Source organism: Saccoglossus kowalevskii, chromosome 3 (genome assembly GCF_978046115.1).
Source record: "Saccoglossus kowalevskii chromosome 3, keSacKowa6.1, whole genome shotgun sequence".
NCBI classification, from domain to species: Eukaryota; Metazoa; Hemichordata; class Enteropneusta; family Harrimaniidae; genus Saccoglossus; species Saccoglossus kowalevskii.
The window spans coordinates 18,627,947-18,652,245 of NC_140643.1; the positions used below are offsets into that span (position 1 = coordinate 18,627,947).

The 24,299-nt window shown below is 33.8% G+C and overlaps 1 protein-coding gene across 1 annotated transcript; it reads left to right on the forward strand.

Annotated features, from left to right (window-relative positions):
* The first annotated feature begins 3,320 nt into the window (after positions 1-3,320).
* On the forward strand, positions 3,321-23,971 carry LOC102804672 (prestin-like). The gene is made up of 16 exons (XM_085496846.1): positions 3,321-3,344; positions 5,508-6,077; positions 6,323-6,433; positions 6,860-7,065; positions 7,302-7,466; positions 8,009-8,164; positions 8,507-8,595; positions 9,905-10,052; positions 10,942-11,055; positions 11,461-11,538; positions 11,782-11,877; positions 13,459-13,635; positions 17,371-17,601; positions 18,198-18,540; positions 19,688-19,824; positions 20,567-23,971. The coding sequence occupies exons 2-16, from the start codon at positions 5,603-5,605 to the stop codon at positions 20,744-20,746; spliced, it is 2,706 nt and encodes a 901-aa protein (XP_085352972.1). The 5' UTR covers positions 3,321-3,344; positions 5,508-5,602; the 3' UTR covers positions 20,747-23,971.
* The last annotated feature ends 328 nt before the right edge of the window (positions 23,972-24,299 follow it).

A 24,299-nucleotide genomic window follows, 5' to 3' on the forward strand; every position in this document is an offset into this window, starting at 1 on the left:
AGTAGTTAACTCTTATTTCCACGAGTGTTTAATATTTGTCTATAAATTCAGAGTTAAAAATAGCAAGAAAGAAAAAAAATCAAATGATATTGAAACAGGTGTGAACAACGCAATTACTACGTGAATAACGACTGTAGGTCAATACTCTAACCATTATCCCGCCTGTCACGTGATGCCTTTCTGGATGTTCTGCCACAATCGTCATCTCAAGGTAGATTTTATGTATGCTGTCACAAACGTTACAAATAAAAGAAGATAGTCATCGGGAACTTTGGGCAGCTCTTGAGGTTTTTGGTGGGAAAGCGGTATACGACGCGTATATAGCGTATATTTCAATTTACTATATGCCCTGTATAATCATAGACATTCAAGAATTAGGAAATGCAGAAATTGACCTCAGACCTATAATCAGATGCAGATGATTTTTACACTGACAGGGTAGATCTGCATTAATCTGTAAAAACAAAGGTAAACAATGGAAGGATGTTGTTATGTGAGGGCGTCCTAGACAGAAGACGCCGGGATTGGATTTAGCTATGGAGTTGAAACACATAGGTATGGGGATATATGACAGAATATTTATTTTCAAATCCAGACAAAGAAGGTCGAGGTCGTGTATTCAAGTTGGGCATCTGATTATGTATGACTTAAACATTACGAATTATCATCTGTTATCACTTGTTAATATCCTTAAAGTACGAGACATTTAATGATATTGTCAAAAAGGTCACATGATCGTTTCATAAATATTTATATTAACCTCTGAACGTACGTCTCTGGTGCCATTTGTGTGTTACTGGCCTCTGATGTCATCACATTTTGGCACATAGATTCTTAGATAGTTGCGTCTCAGTTTTAATTTGCTTACGGCGTTTGGGAAAATATATAGTATAATAGTTATTGGCCGCGCTCAGTGCCAATAACAAGAGTTATCAACCCCAATTGACTGTTATTGACCTCAGCCTTCGGCTTCAACCAATAGCAACGGCTTGAGAATGGTAATATGACGTAATGCAAGGCGACATGCTTTTGTATATTTATAATAATACTAATGAATGTGATTTATTAATGTGTATTCTCACCTCTAAAAACCTATCGTCATGGGTCGCTACATTTAAATAATAAGCCATTATTAACTGCAACTGAAGGGTATATTAAGATTTGTCTTTTCGGACTCATTCTCATATCGGGATGACAAACCTTTATATACCCCGATTCTTGCAATTAATAGTTGTTTTAGCATCTCGAATTCAAGAGTTTAGGGCCGAACATCTCACTTTCTTTTTGAACTAAAAAAAACAGACGAAAGAAAGTTATTATTATTGTTAGTTTCTCTTTCAAATTTCACCAACGCCTTACTTATATTTACCGATATTAGTAGAATAAATCAATAAGAAAACTAGACAATCTGACTACATTTATATCAAGTCATATCGGTGTGTACAGTTTTACCGGCACACTTGGAGGCGTGGCCTTATTTAGAATTTGTTATGCACAATTTTGTTTCGCTACACTTTCTCAGGTACTACAAAAGAACTGTTTATCAAGTAACTTTTTAGAAGTGTGTGTTTATTTATGTTCTATTAATTTAATATTTGTTTGTTCGAACACAAATACGTACAAACTCCAGTGGCCCGTGATGAAAGAGATGCTGAATTGTTCGAGTTACAGACATCGAGTTACGGACATCGAGTTACAGACATCGAGTTACGGACATCGAGTTACAAACATCGAGTTACGGACATCGAGTTACAGACATCGAGTTACGGACATCGAGTTACAAAAGTGACCACGCCCATATTTTAGAAACCATGCCAACTTTTATGAAACCACGCCCAAATTGTAACTCGGTGTTCAATTAACACTACTCGAACTTCGAGTTACAGGAAACCACAGTCACTCTACTAGTAGAGTGACTGTGGGGAAACATACAACGTTAAACAAAACAAACAAAATTATGTTGTCTTCATTAACTCGAAGTTCCATCGTTAACTGTTAAGTAAAGTTATTGTGGACGTTCAGCAAAAACAAAAATGTATGTAAAGCTTTCTAAATTACGGATGTGGTCATTTTTGAAACTGGATGTTTTCGTAACACGATATTCGTAACCCGAAAGGCATCTCGTGAGGAGGAAATGACGTTCATAGCAAATATTAGCATGACATAAAAGCAACGTGTCCAATTGAGGGCGCACTACTTGGCCTCTATAAAGTATCACAAGAACTGGCGAAAGGCAAAAATCATAACAAAAGCAGACAGCTTTCTGAACGTGTGCTTCATATGGTCGCTCCATGTTGTATGTCGAATATCAGTGCCCCGTACGTACTTTCTTTTTGGGTGGGTATTATAGTTTTCATTGCACATTTTGAGCTTCTCTGTCGTAATTTTATTGAATTTATTCACTTCACTCCGTCTTACTCTCGAAATCCCTGACCTATATTCGGTGACGAGTTGTTCTGCACCGAATGACTTTGTACTTCACGACCAGAAACAATTTTTACAATTACTATTAATTTTCTCTCTCACTAATTCATTGTTATAACCTCAACCTACATCCGTATTTAGTGTCTTCGTAATGAGAACGCAAAAAAAAAAATAGATATTATTATTACGTACATTCCAGTACTAATTTCTGCGCATGTTTTTGACATAGAGAAATAATTGCGATAAAATACCCATTTCTGTGATTTAATAGAAACCTACTCAAAGGTAATAGCAATGTTATTTTCCTTGTTGCATATGTGACATTTCTTATTACAAGATGGAAGAAAATAAAATTCAAATAAGGCGGCCACAGTACTTAGTTTAAAAAAAAAATCGGTGTACACAATTGAATGAAAACGACACGTTTTTTTAATGTTTTAGGACATTTTAACATTGTTCCTATGATAAAGATATACTCATATTTGTGGTTGGTGAGATTGTAAAAACATGATATATAGGGTCCTACTATGTACCTGTTCGTATTTAAAAGTACTGAAACATTTACATTATTTTAATGTGTTTTCGTTGTAGACCGGTGTATCATCTTATGATATTATTTGACAGTGTTAATAGATTTACGGTGGATTAAAAAATCTTCATGCTATTGAATAGTACTAAACCACACAATTACAGACAGATTTTGACACAAAATATTGTGCACTTGTGATGAAAAAAAAGTCGAAACTATGATTTGCGCTCTCTGTAAATAAAACAACGTGATCGATTGAGGGCGCACTGCTTGACCTCTATAAAGTGTCACAAGAACTGGCGAAAGGCAGAAATCATAACAAAGCAGACGGCTTTCTTGTGCGTCATACTGATATGGTCGCGCCGTGTTCTACGTCGAATACCAGTGCTCCGTACGTACTTTCTTTTTAGGTGGGTATTATCGTTTCCATTAAACATTTGTCAGCTTTTCTGTCATATTTTTTATAAATTTGTTCACTTCACTCTTACTCTCGAAATCTCTGGCCTACATTCGGTGACGAGTTGTTCTACATCGAATGAATCTCTACATCATAGCCATAAACCCTTCTGCTTTTTACAATTACTATTAAATTCACTCTCACTAATTCATTGTCAGACTACTCTACGACTCAACTCTGTCTTCGATCTAATAATTCTCGGTCACTCCACTGACTTGACCTCTCTCAGGCTCAGTCAGTGACCGACCTTCACAAGTTCAGTGCTATAAGCACGCGATGCACGTAATAGTAAGCTGTTACGTTCGTATTTTCACCATAACATTGAAAAGAGAGTATTGCGTTGTATTGCTTACACATCGGCACTGATAATACACTAATCGGCGCTACAATATTATATTTTAGCAACATGGTTCCACTCAAAATGTATATAAAATACTTGCTTATTTATTTATTTGTTTACATCGTCACATATTATTTTTGAGAGTGAGAATGAGATAAGATACAACGAAACTGTTTTAAACTGAACTATAACAAATTACAGGGACTCAAAACTGAACTGAGCCAAGGGTGGTGGGGATGGGTGAGACTTATACTTCCTTTGACTTTTTGCAATTTATACAATTAATAGATCCATGTTGAGAAACTGTTTCCTGCATAAATTATTTCTCGTGGTTACAATAATTTTAAGCAATTTTTTTTTTTCTTTTATAGTTTGGGATCTTGACCAAGTTCAATTTTGTTGTGATTAATGATATGGGTTTTGATTTGGCTAAATATACAGATATGGATAAATCACAGTCTTGTGAATAAATATACTGCTGATCATGTTAATAATATACTTTCCATAATCTGTTACTGATTAGTCTGTAGCCTGATTTATTTTCATTATGTAGTGTAAAAACCTGCCAAAAATTGACAATCACTTTTTCCACCAAAAAGTGTGCCCATGATTTTCTACCCTAATTTTTTTTTAGATATACTGCTATCTAGGGAACCTTTCATAGGATTCATGTTACACTATTTCAAAAGGGATATTGAGATTAATACAGTACATGTAGTATTAATTGAGGAACACATATATTAATTATTTATTTATTTAATTACAATGATCTCATAATGTTCTTGATCATTTTTTGGTCAAAATGTTTGCACCTAAATATTAGCCAGTATTTTTTTTTGATGCAAAATTTTGTTTAGATATATTATTGTATTGGTACAGAACGTTTGTTCTCACTCTTGCCCTGTAAGGAAAAGATTGTTACAGGAAGCGAGTGCATTGTTAGTTTGTATCCATCTTGGATTCATATTCGTTGATGACAAGATTTTTTATACAAGGTTCAAATTATGAGTTATCATTCTTGGAGGTGAAAATATATAATTCACTTCTGTGTACAAAATCATAAAGAAAGAGTACTAGCAGCTAAGCTGATTTCATGTACCGGGGGTATAGATACTATTTTCTTGTATCACTTTCAAACATTGATAATGATAATAATGATTGTACATATTAAGGCGCATTTGACCCCACCCATGGCCCATCTGTAGTCAAGGCATGGTCACATTCAACTTGCATTAGAACACATTGTTTTAAAAAAAATGGACAGGAAAGAAATTATCTAATTGAACGAGTCATGTTTTACCCCTATGATAAAATTTCCATGTAATGCGCATAAAATAATACAGTGGCCCCTCACTAAGTCGTGGGTATCGGGATCCAAGCAAAAACCGTGACTTATCAATAGTGTGTCTTCTTTATTAAAACGCATCATGATTTTAATTAATAAATACACAAGTTAATTGAAAGGTTACAAACATATTTTCAAATAATATGTTGTATCATCACATGTGTCAGGCAGTATTCGAATAAGAATAAGTACCCGCGACTTGGCTGAATCGCGACTTACCGAAGCGTGACTTAGCGAGGGGTCACTGTATCACATTTATCTCATTTAATTCAGTGACTGTGACCCAAGTATTTTTTGCATATGACATTGTGAAGCATTAATTAGCATTCTATCAGTGAAATAAAAATAAAAATAATGATAAAAAAAGACTTTCATGAATCTTTATTAATCAACCCTAAATTGTCTTTTGTAGAGTTAGTGAGGGAGGATTACCAACTACATCAGTATTTGCCTCAAAGTGTTATTGGTATCTATAAAAGTCATCAAGGTCAGGATACAAAGTCAAATATGTCATCAAATCAAGGGCAATTAGATGACCTTGATCTAGACCAGCAGTCGCAACATGATGCATCCAAAGTCAAGGACAATTCAGTAAAAAGCATGGACAAAGACAGAAATGACCCGAACAATGTGCACTACAGGGAGAAACCAAACATTGATCAGCCACCTGTACAAGAACAAATGTCCAACCACAGTGAAGGGGACCCATCAGAGCATCATCTAAGCTATCGTATCGAAAGACCCCTGTACTCGCAAGAAGAATTCAAAAACTACCACAAGGAGAATGACATGGAGTATGTACCGTACAAACAGAGAATTAAACAGAAGATCAAGAAATGTCAGTGCAATCTTGTTTGTACTAGAGGCTGCATGTTGTCCACATTTCCTATCTCCAAGTGGTTATCAGAATATAAAGTTCGAGATCAACTGGTAGGAGATTTGGTATCCGGGGCAACGGTCTGTGTTATGAATATACCACAAGGTAAGTATAGAATGTGTTTTCCCTGTTCATGATTTTTGTTGCAGGGTTAATCTAGTAAAAATAAAATTAAAATAGCATTTCAATAGCATTGCAATGATAACTTGTTATTAACATTGACTTACCGTATGCTTTTCAGTGATAATAAATTTTCAATTAAAGTGGTACTTTGAAATGAATTGGTTCTAAATTCAATTTGCCTGAAAGCCAGTTTCAATATGATACTCTCTTTATATATTTTTATTTAGGTATGGCATATGCTATGTTGGCATCACTGCCTCCAGTGTACGGTCTATACATGAGTTTTTTTGCACCTATAGTATATGGTGTTACTGGTACATGTAAAGAATTAGCAATGGGTATGTTACTTTTAAAATTTCATTCTACTTTAATATTAGTATTTTTGTACTATTTTTTGATGTATATCGAATATGAATATGAGCTAAATGTGGGAAATCATTGATGATTTACTTGGAGTAGCCATGTTCTGAATTTCCTCGGCCACAATTCAGAATATGGGTGAATCTTTGTGAATCCAGACACGAACAAAAAATCAGATAGGATGCCAAAACAATGGCTAACATTCAGACTTCATGCATATTCATATCATAAAATACATGTATGTCACATAAAGTTCCACAACACAAATAATAAAATTTCCAATACTTTAAAATGAATTAGTTTCTTGGCAATCAACTTGCATTCACACTTCGAGAAAAAAATTTGATTGTATATGGCACTCATTCATGAATGAAAGGATATGCACCAAGTTAATGTTTTCTCAGGTACATTCGCTGTTAGCAGTATAATGGTAAGTGCAGCGATTGAAAGTGTGGTACCCCTATATCCTGACGGTAGCGATGACCTGCTGAATAACTATATGGATAACAATACTAGAAACACAACATCTGTATCACCACTGGAATGGAACAGGCAGCAGGAATTAGTAGATGCTGCTGTCGTGTTGGCACTCCTGGTTGGAATAATACAGGTTAGTTATTTGATGATCATGTGCAATAAAGAACACTAGATGTCTGGGTGTTGTTTACATATGCGAAGCCTGTACAGACTAAATTTTGCCCCATATGTTTTCCATAGGCATCACAAAGACTGTAACACTTACGGTAGTATTTTTTTTTTAAAAATTGACATGAAATACATATAATGATGATGGTAATTTAGTGATATTTGGTAATTAACAATATTTCTATTATGCTTTTAATTCAGTTATGTATGGGTATTGTGCACCTTGGTTGGATTACCATATACCTATCCAACCCATTTATTAGAGGATATACTACGGGTGCTGCCGTCTATGTGTTAACCAGTCAAATAGATGATATGCTAGGGATAAGTGTGGGACGTTATACCGGTGCTTTTAAAATAGTCTATGTAAGTATTAAAATCTATGTATCTGATTTGAAAACGTTTTCCAAGTAGATAATTAAAATACTTTATGTTCTTGCATTTATTATGTCATATTGCACATTGACATTCAAATATAACTCGGTTCCATGGTAGAAACCATGCTTGTAGCATGATATATTTTAAATGTGGTACATGCTGAAACCCGTCTTCACCCAGTGATGACTATATAATATTGTTTACTTTCAATTACCCAAGATATTTTAGTCCAGTCAACACATGTAGTATGGTATATATTTCTCAAAATTTACCTTGCACATGATATAGTGCCACCTTGTGTTCATTATTGGAAATTATACTCAGTTTGAAAATAATACTGGGGTAGCATTATTTGGAAGTACATTCCATCGCCTGTGTTAATAATTTAAGCAAACTATCGGGACCCAATGGTAGGTAAATAAGATATGACATATATACATGTTCAAACAAGATTACAAGTTGAAATAGACAAATTAAAAAATATGAAAAAAAATAAAAATATTTGTATATATATTCCTTTACTGTTGTAGGTGTATCGAGACATTTTTACAAGTTTACATGAGTGTAATTATGTGACTGTATTGCTCTCAGTTAGTTGTATTGTGGTTTTAGTTGTTATTAAAGAAGTGGAATTCAGGTGTAAGAAACGACTACATGGGTACCCACTCGGGTCTGAGTTAATAGTGGTGAGTACATTTATTTTAATTCTGTGTGAACTGTCATTTAAAGTCTCACAGTGAGGAAGTCGCAATAACTTCTGCAAAATTTCATCTTCAATAGCATTGAAAAAGTTTCAATTTTCTGTATACATGTATTCTAAGTACATACTAGTAATTACTCGTAGCATACTAATTGACATTGTTTTTCATTTGTGAACAGTAAAATATTAAAAACGCTAAATACTAAAAATATTCATCCCACATTTCACTCTTTGACTGTAATCTTACTAAATGTTTGCAAAGAAATGCATTTCTTTGAATAATCTCTATGACTAAACACCTGGAAATACCTGCTATATATTGTTATAGGTAGTAGTTGGTACCTTATCAAGCTACTTTCTAAATTTGGAAGAGAATCATGATGTTGATGTTATTGGTGATGGTGATATACCTGCAGGGTAAGTGATGCATGTTTTGATTATTACTTTCTAGACTACATATTATTGTAAAAACGCGGTGAACGTTGAGATAAATACTATACTACTGTATTATTATTATTATGTATTTTTTGGAGGACTGCCCTGGTGGCAGAAGGGAAGACATGCCGTGAAGTGTAGGTTGACAATTTGAGTGTCAGTTTGAGTCTGTGATTTGATTTACTGTACTCGACCACGCCCATGCCCATTCGGCGTCACATTCGGCAAAGTGCCCACCCCTTCAACATGCCACTAATTTAAAAATTGGTTGCTTAACGAATACTGGTAATCGTTTTTAATATATGATACCGCCGTGAATATGTTGTGAATGCCTAGACCATGGTAACCATGTGTAAACTACGCTTCGACAATGACCTGTTAATAAAAGTAAAATGCGGTAAATATTTCATGCCATAGTTTACCTATCAAAAATTGCTAGTTACTCAAAGACGTAATATCCCCTTCAATCTGTCACATGGTAAATTAAAATTGTCATTTGTACTCCTTTCCGAGAAGGGTGCTCGGGTAAGCACCCGCCCCTAAAAAAAAAATCACAATTTTTGTAGAACCCTGGGCGCTAATGCGGTCGAGTGTGGTAATACTACCATTAGTTGGTACTAATATAAACAAATAAAGCATAGCATTCATATATCCAATAGAAACGCACATACAGCAGAAATTCATTGTATAGTGGATTATTAAAATATGGCTTACTGGTAGATATCACAGACATACATTCTGTCATTTATGTGAGTACATATCCCACTCAACACTACAGGGGGTATTTTCTCTAATTCAGATAGGCATAACATGAACTCTGGTCATATCTTCCCGGAGACTTCAGTTATGCAGTCATAAATATGTGCAGTGTGATTTTATCACCATGCTGGATACTATTTTTTTCAATATTTAGTTTGAAAACAGAAATAGAAAATATGACACTCTTAGACCAAATTTGTTCAAAGTTGTTTGAAGACATATTGGTATTCACACGTATCTCAATTGTTTTTCAAGTCAATTCAATGTAGGTCCCAGCAATAGAATAATGTTTCTGGTTTGTCTTTGATTTTGTATCTCCTGAAAGAAATGAACTTAACAGGATACAATTTCACAGAGCTTAAATTTTGGAGTTCAAGGCCAAATTTGTTAGGCATCAAGAAAATAGCTTTTGATTTGTCGCTGTGAATTGAGTTGCTATTAGACGATGTCAGATGATGAGATGGCCATCCTTTGTACTTGCATCTCATCTCAGAACAGTCAACATTCATGTTATTATATTTTTTATTGACAGATTACCTCCACCAAGATTTCCACCAACGACATATCTCACATCCTTGATTGGTGCTGCTTTCCCCATTGCTTTAGTATCATTTTCAATTTCTGTTGCCTTGGCATCATTATTTTCTCAAAAAAAGAACTATAAGATAGATGCAAATCAGGTAATTTATTTTGTCAAAAATTTAACTAATGCTGCTCGCAAGACAGGTTCATGTTTTAATATGCTTCATTCGCATCATTGCCTCAACAAATGTTTGCTCATGTAGATGGAAAAACAATTTAACAGAAATCAACATCTATCCCATACAGTCATGATGTCTTAGTATTGGGTAAAAATTCGTTTAACTGTTGACTTTGTTGAGCAGAGCTTATCACATGAGTGATTGTCTGGTTTTTACTTTTTTAATTCCTTCTTGAAAACTACAAGCCTGATTGCTTTTATACTTGGTGTATATGTACCTTGAGTAGACCTCTTAGATTGTTCATTACATGATGATATCTTCAATTCTATAGCATAATGAATATTTATTTTTGTAATTTTTGGTAAAAAGTGATATTGTTAAAAACCACAAGTCCGATCGATTGCTTTGATATTATACATGTAGGTTCTCAGATGGACCTCTCTCACATTTGTTAATTTCGTGATGATATATTTAATTCTCTAATTTTGATGAATATTTTTGTCATTTTGGTAAAAAGTGATAAATTCAACTTCTTGTTAAAATCTGCAAGTCACATTGCTTTGATATTATATATATTGGTACTACAGATGGACCTCTCTCAGATTTTTTCATTTTGTGATATCTTCAATTTTTTAATTGAAATGTGCATTGCTAATAACGGAGCTATCTCAGCCGAGAGGCTGCTTGTTTAAATACACAGATCTTAGTATTCTAGGGATATTTTACCATGAGGTATTTAAATTATTATCATTTGTAGCTGACTGAATTCTACAATAGTACCGATATGTAAAATTCAGTTTGTTACATTGTGTACCTATTTGCATAATGCTTCTAAATTTCTCATTTTTGTTTTGTTGCTGTGGTGTAGGAGTTGATAGCTTACGGAAGTACTAATGTGATATGTTCCATGTTTTCATGCTATGCATCAAGTGGTTCTATGGGGCGTAGTTTAGTTCAAGAAAGTACTGGTGGAACATCTCAGGTATGCATTTAAAATACTCTATAGGACTGTCAAGATTTCCTCTCATTTCACTGTGCATACAGATCCTGCAATTATAGCTTTAATGCATGTATTAGGCATATTCTCATTATATAAGTATTTTAACAAAATGTCTTTTGTTCATCGCTTTGATTGAATAGGGAAAACATTTATTTCAAGTGTGATATGTCTTTTTCAACAAAATGCTACAATATAGTTTTGTACCCACCCTTCATCATGTATCCTTTTTTTTTTTTGCAAAATGTTGATCAAAATGTGTAGCACATAGGAAATTATGTCCACTTAGTTCCACATTATTGAAAATTTAATAAAAAAATACAGAAAAATGGACATGGAGTTCTCTGTTGGCTGTGTAGATATCAATTGATCATTCTTGTTTCATTCCAGATTGCTGGATTTGTGAACAGTGCCTTAATGTTGATTGTCCTACTATGGATTGGACCATTGTTCGAGACTCTTCCAACGGTAAAGTTGAATCCATGACTCACAGTTTTAGAATAATTACAAACAAAATTACAGACACATAACACTACTATAGTGTAAGGTTTGGTAGATTTACCTCTGAATCATATAATGTGCTTTTCATCTCTATATTTTATTACATAACACATTCAACAGTTAGCTATAGCTTTCATTATTGATATCATATTGACATATTAAAGAATTGTAATGATCACAGGAATAACTTCCAAATTTATTTCATTTCAGGCAGTACTCTCTGCTATTGTACTTGTTGCTTTAAAAGGAATCTTCAAGCAGGTTCTTGATCTTCCAAAACTCTTCAAGTATGATATGATAGACTTTGTAAGTATATACTACATTATCGGAGTAGCCCTCATCTCGTCTTGATTGTTTCATGTGAAATACATATTTTGCTACTGCCTGCATAATTTGCAATTTAGGGTTACCATTTTTAGCTCCCGTGAAACGGAGCTTATGTGATACCGGTGTCTGTGACTCTGCGACTCTGTGACTAAAATTTGTTCCACTGATAACTCAAGATCTACAATTTCAATTCAAATGAAATTTGGCACACAGCTAATATATGATGAGTAGATGCGCTGATTAGATTTTGGTTCAATTCCATGCATATTAATTAGTCAATTATTGCATTAATTAGTCCCCGTTTGGACGCAGTATCTGTATCTTAGAAATGCCTGGACCAATCACAATCAAACTTCACACATACATCATACATGATATTATACATATGCACGTCAATTTGTTTCACGATCTGATTCAAGATGGCCGAATGGCGGCCATTTTTGTGCTAAAAATCATCAAAATCAAGCATTTCTCAGCTGTTTACAGATGGATTTTGTTCAAACTTGGTATATACATTAGACATTATAAGGCCTTGATGCACATTATTTTGTTTTACAATCTGATTCAAGATGGCCGAATGGCGGCCATTTTGTGTTAAAAAATCCTAAAAATCAAGCATTTCTTGGCTATTTACAGATTGATTTTGTTCAAACTTGGTATATACATTAGACATTATGGAACCTTTTCAGATAAGATTCAAAATGGCCGACTGGCGGCCATTTTGTTTTAATGAATGTGGTTCTCGTGCCATATCTCTGACTTGCTTTCACTGATTATGTTCAAATTTTAAATATTCATTATACATCATGTCATAGATAAACAGATATATTGGTTTGACGATCCTATTCAAAATGGCCAAATAGTGGTCATTTTTGTGCTAAAAAATCATCAAATATCAAGCATTTCTGGCATTTATGGATGGATTTCGTTCAAACTTGGTACATACATTAGACATTATGGGTTCCTGATGCACGTCATTTACGAGCTATTTACAGTTTAACTTTGATTAACTTTATTATCAAATATCAGCAATTGATGACTGTTTTGATAATAATTTTTACTAGTTGAAGATTTTGCACTGAAGTTTTGCAACCTAGGTTAGTTTCGTTTCAAGCTACCTACATGTACAAACCGAAAATATGAAAATAAAACACCTCTTAGTCTAAATAATATTTGAATTTTTTGTGTCTATTTCTATCCACATTATTATATTATCAATACACCTCTTGAGTCTCAGCACATATCAGTAGTAAGTAAATTAGAAGTATATGTACTGCTGAAATGGTTTTAAGCCTTTGAATGCTAAAGTCAACTTTTGTTACCCATTCACAAAATAAAGCCACATAAATTTGTCCTTATTGTTTTTACAAATTTTGCTCAAACCCTGTAGTACATTTGAAATTATGCCCATTTAATCCAAGATAAACATAAAAGTTATAGAAAAATAAACAAAATCATGCAAAATGCTGGCACTCAAAGGGTTGAGGTTTATTGTTTAAAATAGTTATTTACTGGGACTGTCAATGTCTTTGTCTTAAAATTGTTTTCTATATATTTCAGCATGTGTGGTGGGTAAGCTGTGTAGCCGTGGTACTGTTCAATGTAGACCAAGGTCTGTTAATTGGTGTGGGATTTTCAATATTTGTACATGTCTGGAGAACACAGGAACCATATTGTACATTACTGGGGAGAATACCAGGAACAGATCTTTACAAAGATATTAAGTGGTATTCCAGTGTAAGTATAGTCCATCACAATTAACTTTTTAATAGCAGCAATCTTTTTTCTCAGATTTTTAGTTTTAAAAAACGTCTCCTGTAATGACCATTGTCGAGAGGTGGACACTGAAAGCATAGCATATACTGTCGTATTGCAACATCGGGGTTCATCCTGAGTAAATGACAGAATAGAAAGGATGCGAACCACGTTGTGTACGTTCGCCATGCACTCTGAAATTAATGTGAGTTTTCTCATAAAAACTAAAAGCACGAACTAAACTACCATGCCAATAACGATTATTATGAAATGAAACACACCTTTTACACGCATATTTTAAAGAATATCGTCGACGCCCAGTAAAAACACTCTGGGCTTATAATCGTGAATGCTCTCAACTCGATAAATACCAAGTAAATATATAGGGATGGGCTTCATACTCGGGAGGGACTTACGATCAAGGAAATACGGTACTTTAACGCAATTGGGCTTCCACTCTCAGAATACTAAGGTTCAAATGCATAAGGCTCTAACCCAAGTTTTAAAAAGCACATTGAGCATATAAAAGTTGAGTTTATACTAGTAGTACACAATGCTTGGCAGCATGAACGGCTATGTACAATGGCATATACGAATGCGATCAGATACTAAAACGTCATAGCTTTGAAAAGAACCTGGATGTTAACTATGTTCGTTCGTTATTTATTCCCCTCCACGAATGGCCTCCATGGTGTTTAATTGCAAGCACTTCAAATGCCTATCCAAGCTACAGTTATAATTTAAACAAAATTAAACCACTGCAATATTATTTCGAATACAGTTTATAAATTAAGGCCATATTTAGGTTCGCTTTAAATCACTTGAAAGTGGAAAAAAATATGGCTGGGGGTCTCCAGAGGGCGCCATCTATTGAAATCCAGTTTTGTCAGGGGATTATACCATATTTTTCCGGGTATAAGCCCAGGGTCTTGAACATGGAAAATTGCCAAAAAGAAGGGGTGGGTATTTGCCAGGAGATCCCCGGCAGAAAAAACGAAAATTCACGAAAATTGACAACACGCAGATCGAACTGCGGCAGGAAATAGAACGGTAAATGAAAACATGCAACGGAAATAAATGAACAATATCCAACACTAGAAGTAAAACAAAATTAATGTATTGATTATAATGTGACAAATAAACCAGAAATAATAAAAATTGACAGTGAGGAATCATTTGAATTAGGATTTTTCCGCCGACAAACACGCCCAAAACGCGTGAACTCAAAATGAATTAAAATGTTAGGGGTTAAACTGCGTAAAATGATTTCCGGTCTCGACAAATTACGAATCAACCGTCATACAAGATCAATAATAATTTACAAATTTACACTGTAAAAATTATAAAGATTCATAGCTGTTTGAAATAACTTCTCAGATCTTTATTTGTACGTTCATTGCCATCTTCGTCAAACTCAAAACCCACAAAGTCCAAGTCGGCGTCACTGTAGCCGTCGAACAAAATCCCTACAACTTATTCCTGAAGTTCGTCGATATCGTCCCACACAATTTGGACTTAGCATTTTTAATCCACAGATTTCGCAGTCTGTCAGCTTAGCACTTTTCATTCATGTCTAATCATAATAAAGAGACAAGAAAAATGGGGTCGTTCTGCTGCGATGGCACACGATGCTTTTGTTTACAGTCTAGCAATCATCTTTGGTCTTTATGCATCTGCTTTACTGATTGGCTAAGAATGACATCACTACCGGTACTAGTATTTCATCATAAAGGTTGCTTTCTTATCAGACTCGACGCTTATCAATCACGGTGAAAGTTATCATTCAGAAAGTTCCGGCGGTTGGAATGTCTCACTATATGGATATCGAGGTGGACTTGAAATAGGAAGTTTTTTTTTTATCCAACGACAGAAGAATAGTTTTCATGACAGAAATGCAATAGCGGTGATGAAAGATGGTAAAAAATTTGGCAGTCTTCGGCGTGACATTGCAAAATTGCTGGCCCCAGTTATGGATTCGCAAGCTGCTACAAAACATGATTTCAACCACTCTCCTAGGTACGGGTTGCTACAATATTGCAACATTGGTTTCATTGTCGACGACGCTAAAGCCGAACGAGTGCGACACTTGCTTAGCGGCTCTCCTTATACAATTTGCTTGAATCGTTTCCAAAGAAGCACAAACCAAACGGCCGGCCCTTTTTAGGGCCACGACATATTTCAAAAAGAGAACTACCGTTTCTGCTTTAAAATATATATTTTTATAGACTTGCTGACTGCTATGATTCTGAAAAAAAACAGCGGTGAACGCACTGCCCTGAAGACAGAAAGCTGTCACAGCTATTTTGCGTCCACCCCTTGTTTTACGCAATTAACAATTTTTATAAGTATCGCGACAGACTTCAAGAAAGTCAACTGTTAATGCAACCACAGTCAACGAATAGAAAATAGTTTTTTTTTTATTTTTTGTGTAGAAAAAGACCCTCTGGGCGTGTGCCCAAATATGACCTCAACTTCTTTATTGTGTCAAAAGTGGGGGGTGGGCGTTTGCCCAGGCATGGGCTCTTACCCGGATAAGTACGGTAGTGCAAGATGACAATTTAATGGGCCTTGGGCGAAATTTCAAATACACCACCATTTTGAAAGGCTAAGTCTCTCTCTGACAACCTCTCGCTGATGATTTTATGAGTAATTTCCTTTAATAGTGTTCATTGTACATCATAATTTTCTACAGTCCCCATCACGTGACTTATTTCTATGAAATTATGACTACTTGACCCTATATGCTCATGCAATTGTGTCTAAAACAATATAATAGTAAGATTTGTTAAATGTACTGTCAGAATTAGGCTAAATCAAAGAAACTATAAACGGAGAATAAAATTGGACAGTCAGGAACTGCTGTCCATAATTTTATTCATAAACCGGTGCCGGAAATCTTTATTCTGCCTTGGCATTGGCTTGAAATTATGTATACCAATAAACAATTAAGCTGGATGCTTTACAGCTGGTAGTGAGGAGAAGATTTACATTGAATAGTTTGCCACACTGTTACATATGCATAATAAAAGGTAACATATTTAAAACTATTAAAAACATTAGTACATAAGATCATATAAAATGTTCAAAATCACAGCTACTGTCGCTTCAACATTTCTGACATAGGTAGCGTGCTAAAACTTCAAAAACAATCTACATCTAAAGTAGCTGGCGTATTTCTAGAGCCATGTACAAGCAGCAGCTTTGTGTGCCTATACTCAAGCATATGTGATTTATCGTTTTAGAAACATGTGTGTCGCCCTCTATGTTTTTTGGTTTGATATGTAGAACATTTGTTTTTATTGCTTAACACTTTATTTTCACTTTCAGTTTATTGTCGGTATTATTGCGTAAGGGATGAATCTGTAAAAAATAAAATTCAGTAAAAATACCTTGTTTTCTATATTTTACACTCAACTCATCAAAAATCAGTGAGAATAAACTTAATACAAAACAGCTAAGATGTCTTTTCAGTCTTTTTAATACAGTATCATGCTTAGACATGCTTTAATTTTTTTTATTCAACAAAAACTGGGTTTGGGTATCCTAAACCTACAGATTAATTATTAATTTTCAATGGTGTGTATGGTTGGATTTTTTCGGCATGGTAAGAATTCTTGTTGGTGATTTGTAGGAATGGCCAGGAGAGGGTCGAAGTCAGGTAATTCTTATGGTACTTTGTTTAATAAAAGATTGTTTGCTTTAATTCCTTTAAATCAGGCAATAGAAACACCTGGTATCAAGATTTTCCGCATGCAGGCATCGTTGTACTATGCCAATACTGAACATTTCAAGTCAAAGGTGTATAAACTGACTGGGATTAATCCAAGAAAAATATTACAGTCTGAGGCTAAGAAAAAGAAAAATGAAGAGAAAGATAAAAAGGAAAGTGAGCAAAGAGAAGTTTCAGTGATTATAGATGAAAATGAGGAAATGGTGTCACCAGTTGAGGCAAGTATAACTAGAAAAATACTGATTGGCCATGGTTACTTTTGAGTACTGTAAAATACTCTATTTTCACTTTGGAATTAATTAAATAATTTTTACTATTTTTGCTGAATAAAATAAAATCTAGCAAATATACCTTTTTTCCTATATTTCACATTCAACTTGTCAGAAATCAGTGAAAATAAATTCCGTACAAAACACCCAAAAAATAATTTCAGCGAAAATTAATTCCAGCAAAAATAAAATATTTACAGTATACATAATTAGTTGAATTATCTGATCAACAACTTAGTCCCGCATTTCCATGTATCTCAAAAAAGTTACGTTTTTGCCTCATGAAATTTATTCTTGGATGATAAGATGATATGCAAAAACAGGCCTTTTTGAAACCATGACTCAAAAATTGCCATTTACATGTGCTGTTAATAAAAAATAAAAATAAAACTATCTTGACACAATAGAAGTGCACATAAATTTGAATTTATTATTATATCCTTGGTTATTAAAACATGACTTGTATCTCTGTCATGTACACAAGTCTATAGACTTCTAATAGGGCAAATATGGTATTTATTTTTTTCAATTGATTTTCAACACAGCCTGACATACAATCTCCAACCCGAAGTACTTTACAGCAACGCTCCACTCCTATCAAACATGTGGTTAGCGACGACTGGATAGTTGGTCATGAATTTGAAGAATTCGCCCCTGGACACAAAGTTCCTTTATCGAGGCAAAACACTTTCACCAGTGATGCAGAAGATGATCCTGAAAGGAATAATGAATTAACCACAGATTCACGCCCAGAAGAAAGCATCCACACGATCATCATTGACTTTTCTTCAATCAACTTTATAGACTCCACAGGTTTAACTGGGTTACGCCAACTGTTTAATGAATATCACAAACTTGGAATACAGATCTTTTTTGCACAGTGTAAAAGTAAGTTGATCTTGGTCATTCATACTTCATCGTCACCTTTCACAGAGTAAACCTACATAATTTATACCATATTTGTTCTTCTAAAAATTTATCAAGTATGCAGCCAATAGGAAAATATGTCTGTTTGATGTAAAACTAAACAAATTATTATGGAAAAAAGAGTGTGCAGAATGTGTATCTACTCACTTGATACAAATTAACATTGTTGCTTCATTCTTTGACAAATTCTTTTTCTTGCCTTTTGCATCACAATGTTGGCAGTGATACATCTGTGTAGACATGTGCCAGATATCAATGTAAAGCCAATGTTTATAGTTTATAGTATTGTAATAATAGTTGTAGTTGGCAGTTGAATCAAAGCATATATACAAGGCAGAATATGATACCTACAACAAATAAGCTGCTCTCTCATTGGTCTGTTAGATCTTACGGTAGGTAGCCTATCAGATGATGTTGTAAGTACTGGTAGCTTCGTGTTGACACCAATCTGGTGGTGGTGGTAGCACACACACACACATGCAGGTTAATGTCTAAATAGTCCACACAATCTTCTTGGCTTGAGTAGACTATTCTAAACACACTTACATGTAACACATTGCCTGTTCTAATTTATCTGGGCTATTCGTTAAGACTTCCAGCAGGCAATTACATAATCTTGTATTTATTCCCCATTATCAGTGTACAAACATGTATATTTCTGACAGGAGACTTTCTATGGTAATTACCTTTTGAATGCCATTATTTTCCCCCACAACAAATTTTTCTATAATTTCTTTGTTAATTTTGACCAAATAATCACCCATAAAAATTACATAGATTTATTCTGTGAAATGTGCCAAAAATTGCCATTGCCATTTAAATACTGTAAAATACTTTATTTCCGCTTGAAATTTATTTTCGCTATTTTCGCTGGAGGGATAATATACCTTTTTCAAAAATCAGTGAAAATACAGTAGTTGATTAAGACAGACAGACAAAAAACTGATTTTAGCTGTCTTTATAAAAATATAGCAACTTAAAAGTTATATTTTGTAGTCATCAAGCATACATGTATGTATATGTACCAGGTAAGGCTTGTAATTGAGTAAATACGCGAGTGATCTCTACCACAGTAATCAGTTCTTCCAACAAATTTGTTTTCTTCCAGAGCGTGTTCGTGATTATCTTGCAAAAGCAGACTTTTTTGAGCATATTGCATGTAAAGTAGACCGTTGTTTATTTGTGACAATTCATGATGCTGTTCTGAATGCAGTAGATGTCAACACTTATGCCAATGCAGATGAGGTAACTTTGTGATTTCTTTCCTCATTTAAAAATTAAATTCAGATCTGCCATGTGAGCCATGGTATGCAAGCATTGGCTGGTTGTGAAGACAACAACATACCGGTACATTTGTTTTTTCCAAGAGAGGGTGTTTCACTCAAGACTACTAGTATCAGTATGGGGAGAATACTGTAACATACTTTATTTTTATTCGGAATTAATTTTCGCTTAAGGAATGATTCAGTGAAAATAAAATCCAGCGAATGAACTTTTTTTTCTATACTTTACATTCAACTCGTCAAAAATCAGTGAAAATAAATTCATACAAAACGGCCAAAAAGTCTTTTAAGTGAAAATTTGTTCCAGCAAAAGTATTTTACAGTAGTGCTGATGCCCAAATAAAGCCAATATATGTTTTATAACGCACATCTATCTGATCACATTGTACAGGCTATGTTTGGTATCAGAAAGAAATTATGTACTCACTTCAACCACTTTAATTTTGCAAAATCACAATTATTCTTGAAGTGAAGATTTCACCGGCATAATTTAGATTCACACACATTTTTTAATATTATAAAATCAGAATTAATCCATTGACAGTATATTTGCTATACAAAGCTACAGAGATGTTGGTATATTAAAATAACAGATGCATTTCATTTGACTATATTCATATGTATATTCACATGCCACAACTGTAAATTTGTATATTGAAATAGTACTGTTTTACATTGCTGTATTTTGTCTACTTCCTTACCAGGTGTTAATCCACAATAGTTCAAGGGGTTCATTCAGAGCACATATCCATGCCATTGTGGGAAATCAGAGTCAAAGTCTCTCACCATTGATAACACCACGGTTGACACCAGATCTTCGGAGAAACTCAAGTATTACCCATGATGACAATATTTCTATTACTATACATGAAACTCACATGTAGAAAATTATATTTATGGTGTGTGTGTGTGTGGTACCAACATTGTGACGACTTCAATTTAACTTTTCATTGACTTACATTGTAATGACCCTCACTATTTTCATAATTTATATTAATATTTAATTGAATTTAAGTCAAGTTTGCGTAGCTTAGGTTTAGTAAAGAGGGAAGGTGTGGTTCAATTTATATTAATATAAATATAATTGTACCATACCTTCCCCGTTTACTAAACCTAAGCTTTGCAAACATTTCTATGTTAAGTCACGGGATATTCAACTTTCATTTAATCAAACTTAAATAAAACGCAATTCTATGTTGAATTGCATTGTAATTGAGTTTAAATAAACCCCAATTAAAACGCAACCCTATATAGGAACTATATTAAAAGTTAATTCAATGTGTGTTGTTGCAACGACGGTAGGACATGTATGTGCATGTGTGTGTATTTCCATATTTCATGGTAACATGTGGACAGACGTGAGTGAAGTGTATCTCATATGATTTTTTTAACCTGTTTGATAAAAAATACTTATATTTGTAAACTGAGCATGTGTATAATTTTGTTCATTTACCACCAAATATGTATGTAATGCACAGAATCTTGTCTGTATGGCAATAAGCCATATACCTCAGGGATGAACAATGCACATTATTTTATATTTCAAACAAGCTACTGTAAAATACTTCATTTTCGCTTGGAATCAATTTTCGCTATGTTCGCTGAAGGAATGATTCAGTGAAAATAAAATCAAGCCAATATACTTTTTTTCCCAGATTTGTAAAATCTGGAAAAAAAGGTATATTCGCTTGATTTTATTTTTATATTCAACTCGTCAGAAAACAGTGAAAATAAATTCCATACATAACACCAAAAAAGTCTTTTCAGTGAAAGTTAATTCAAGCTAAAATAAAGTATTTTACAGTATTTAAAACTACCTTTATATTTGCTCTATTAGTAGTGCATCTCCAATATAAGCACATGTAAACTAAAAGATCATATGATGTTAATATGACAAAAGACTACTCTGTAATTTACGTAAATGTATATATATGCTACTAATAGAGGAAATATAGTGTTCAAGTTTGGTTATTTCACTTCAAAAGATCAATCAGTTTAAATGTGTTGTAATTGATGAATGTATTGTACTGCTCAAAGCATATGGTCATATGTCTATAGACACAATATGTTCCAAATAGGTCAGATTCCAAATATGCAAATCAGCTGCTTGTTGATGAGAAACATTTACCATTTCTCAGCAGCTTAATGGTCTATGCATATGTCTCTGCCGGGGTTCCCTCCAAGGCAGTTACAGGCGAATTTGCTCATCTCGCCTACAGTAAACTTTTCTAAATACTGCAGATGAAAGAATACAATTTGACACCCTACACTGATTTGTCTTGGGCAGAATCTTTTGCAAAATTCTGAACTGTATTTGGCCATATTTTAAAAAGTAAACCTTGAAAGTAAACCTAAACTGATCTTGACCTTATAGTGTTAAATTGGGTATGTCTGATGGTGTTCCACTTCATAGATAGATAATGACCCTTCATACACGTTCTCTGAATCTAAATGTACCCTCTTGTTAATTTGTGTGGCTTTGAGAACTATTGTTATTGCACAGATTGGTCTTCTTCTTGCAATATTTTCTAGAAAACTGCTGATAAGAATCAATGGTCTAAAATTTTCCATGATAGGCTCTAATGTGAATTGGTGCACCTGTATTTTTGAATTGTGAACTGGTGCACCTGTATTTTTGAATTGAAGTTGAACTGGAAGTGAACCCTTTCTGAAGGCATTCTGAATTTTTTTTGTAGCAGATTTTTTGATACACATCCATTTCACTAATAACAATTTTAGCAGTCACCTGACTTTTTTCCACTATTTTCTAATGTTTATAGATCATTATTCTTAATTTTGCTGTTTAGCATCTATGAATAAAGCACATTAAAGTTTGAAAAACTCTTTATGATTGGTCACAAGGTTTGATTGCCTTTTTGAATTCTCTTGAACAGGAAGTAGTTTTATACTGATGTCAGTCATCCAATTGCCTTGTTGCATCTTTATACTGAACTCCTTCTAACACTAAATAAATAATTCAAATTAGTTATGTGATTTGGCCATTTTGGATTCTCGGCAAAAATAGACACAAATTTAAGCATTTGTTACTCGTGAGTACTTCAACCGATTACCCAGATATTTTGCCTGTTGTACGTTTTTCCGAACTTCCTGACAAGAAAATAGTCACAAGATCAAAACTTGGGCATGTTGTTTCTCATGAGTGTTTTAACTGAATAATATATTTTGTACAAAGCACATATGGACAAAGCTTCTTACAGAAAAAATAAAATAATTTTTGTAGGCAGTGTGGTTTGGTTGCCATTTTGAATTTGTCAAAAATGGCCAACATTTTGGACATTTGTTTTTAACTGATCACCTTTTTATTTTGCATATAGCATATTTGAAAATGGCTTTTTATGGAAAAAAAATAAGATACTTTTGATCAGTCGCATGGTTTGGCAGCCATTTTGATTTTACAATTCTTATGATGGTTGATCACTTGACGAAGTCATCATGTTAATATGCTTGGACCCACGTAACATTGCTTACAGCTTTAATAAAGTTTATTTATTTTTTGTATAATTTATTTATATTCAATATTGCTGTAACTTTTTGTAAGTTTGGTACATAAGAAAAAACCAAGATGGCCCAATAATTTTTGTCGATCATCATGTATCTTGTTTTGTTTTGCAACTTGAAAAAATACAAATTCATTACATGTATATGATTAGGTTTGAATACCTTTGCATGGCTAATAAGATAAACCGACCATTGTTTCTAGGCATTTATTGTACTCTGAAAGCGCATAGATACCAGGGTAATTTTAACCAAATATGTATATCATATTTTGCTCTATTAGTAACATGTGTACTTTAAATTAAATTGTGTCTGTGAGAGCAAATAAGTGAGTGAGGTGATTTGTCTAATTAGTTAATGTACTCATGTACATGTATTACATTTGTATGTGTTGGTTTTTAAACAAAATTTCATATCATTTGTAAATTGCTGTAAACAGATTAAATTTCCAGAAGTCTGTGAAAATTATGTTATTTTTTTACCCTAAGCAGCACAAAATTGTATCCATTATTTAAATTATCCAAAAACTGTACAGCACTATTTTTTTATGAAATAAATGCATATATGTACATTTTTTGAGAATATAAATATAATGTTATATTTAATGAATATATCCTGTGGTGATGAATTAGTAATTGTGTAATGTGTACATTTCAAAGCTGTCCCACAGCTACAGTACGGTAGATGTTTTTCTTTTCATGAACAATTTATGTGTGCCAGTAATGCCTTATATCCTCCTGGTGGTATGGCGCCTAATGACTTGGTACACATTCTTTTTGAAATGTCAAACGGAAGGTCAAAGGTTATTCTTCATTTATCATGGTCTGAAAGCATGCAGGTTATCGGGTTATCCTATCGCGCATATAACTCTTGTACTTTCAACAATGGCTCTAAAAGAGCAATTCAAAACATTTAAATAGA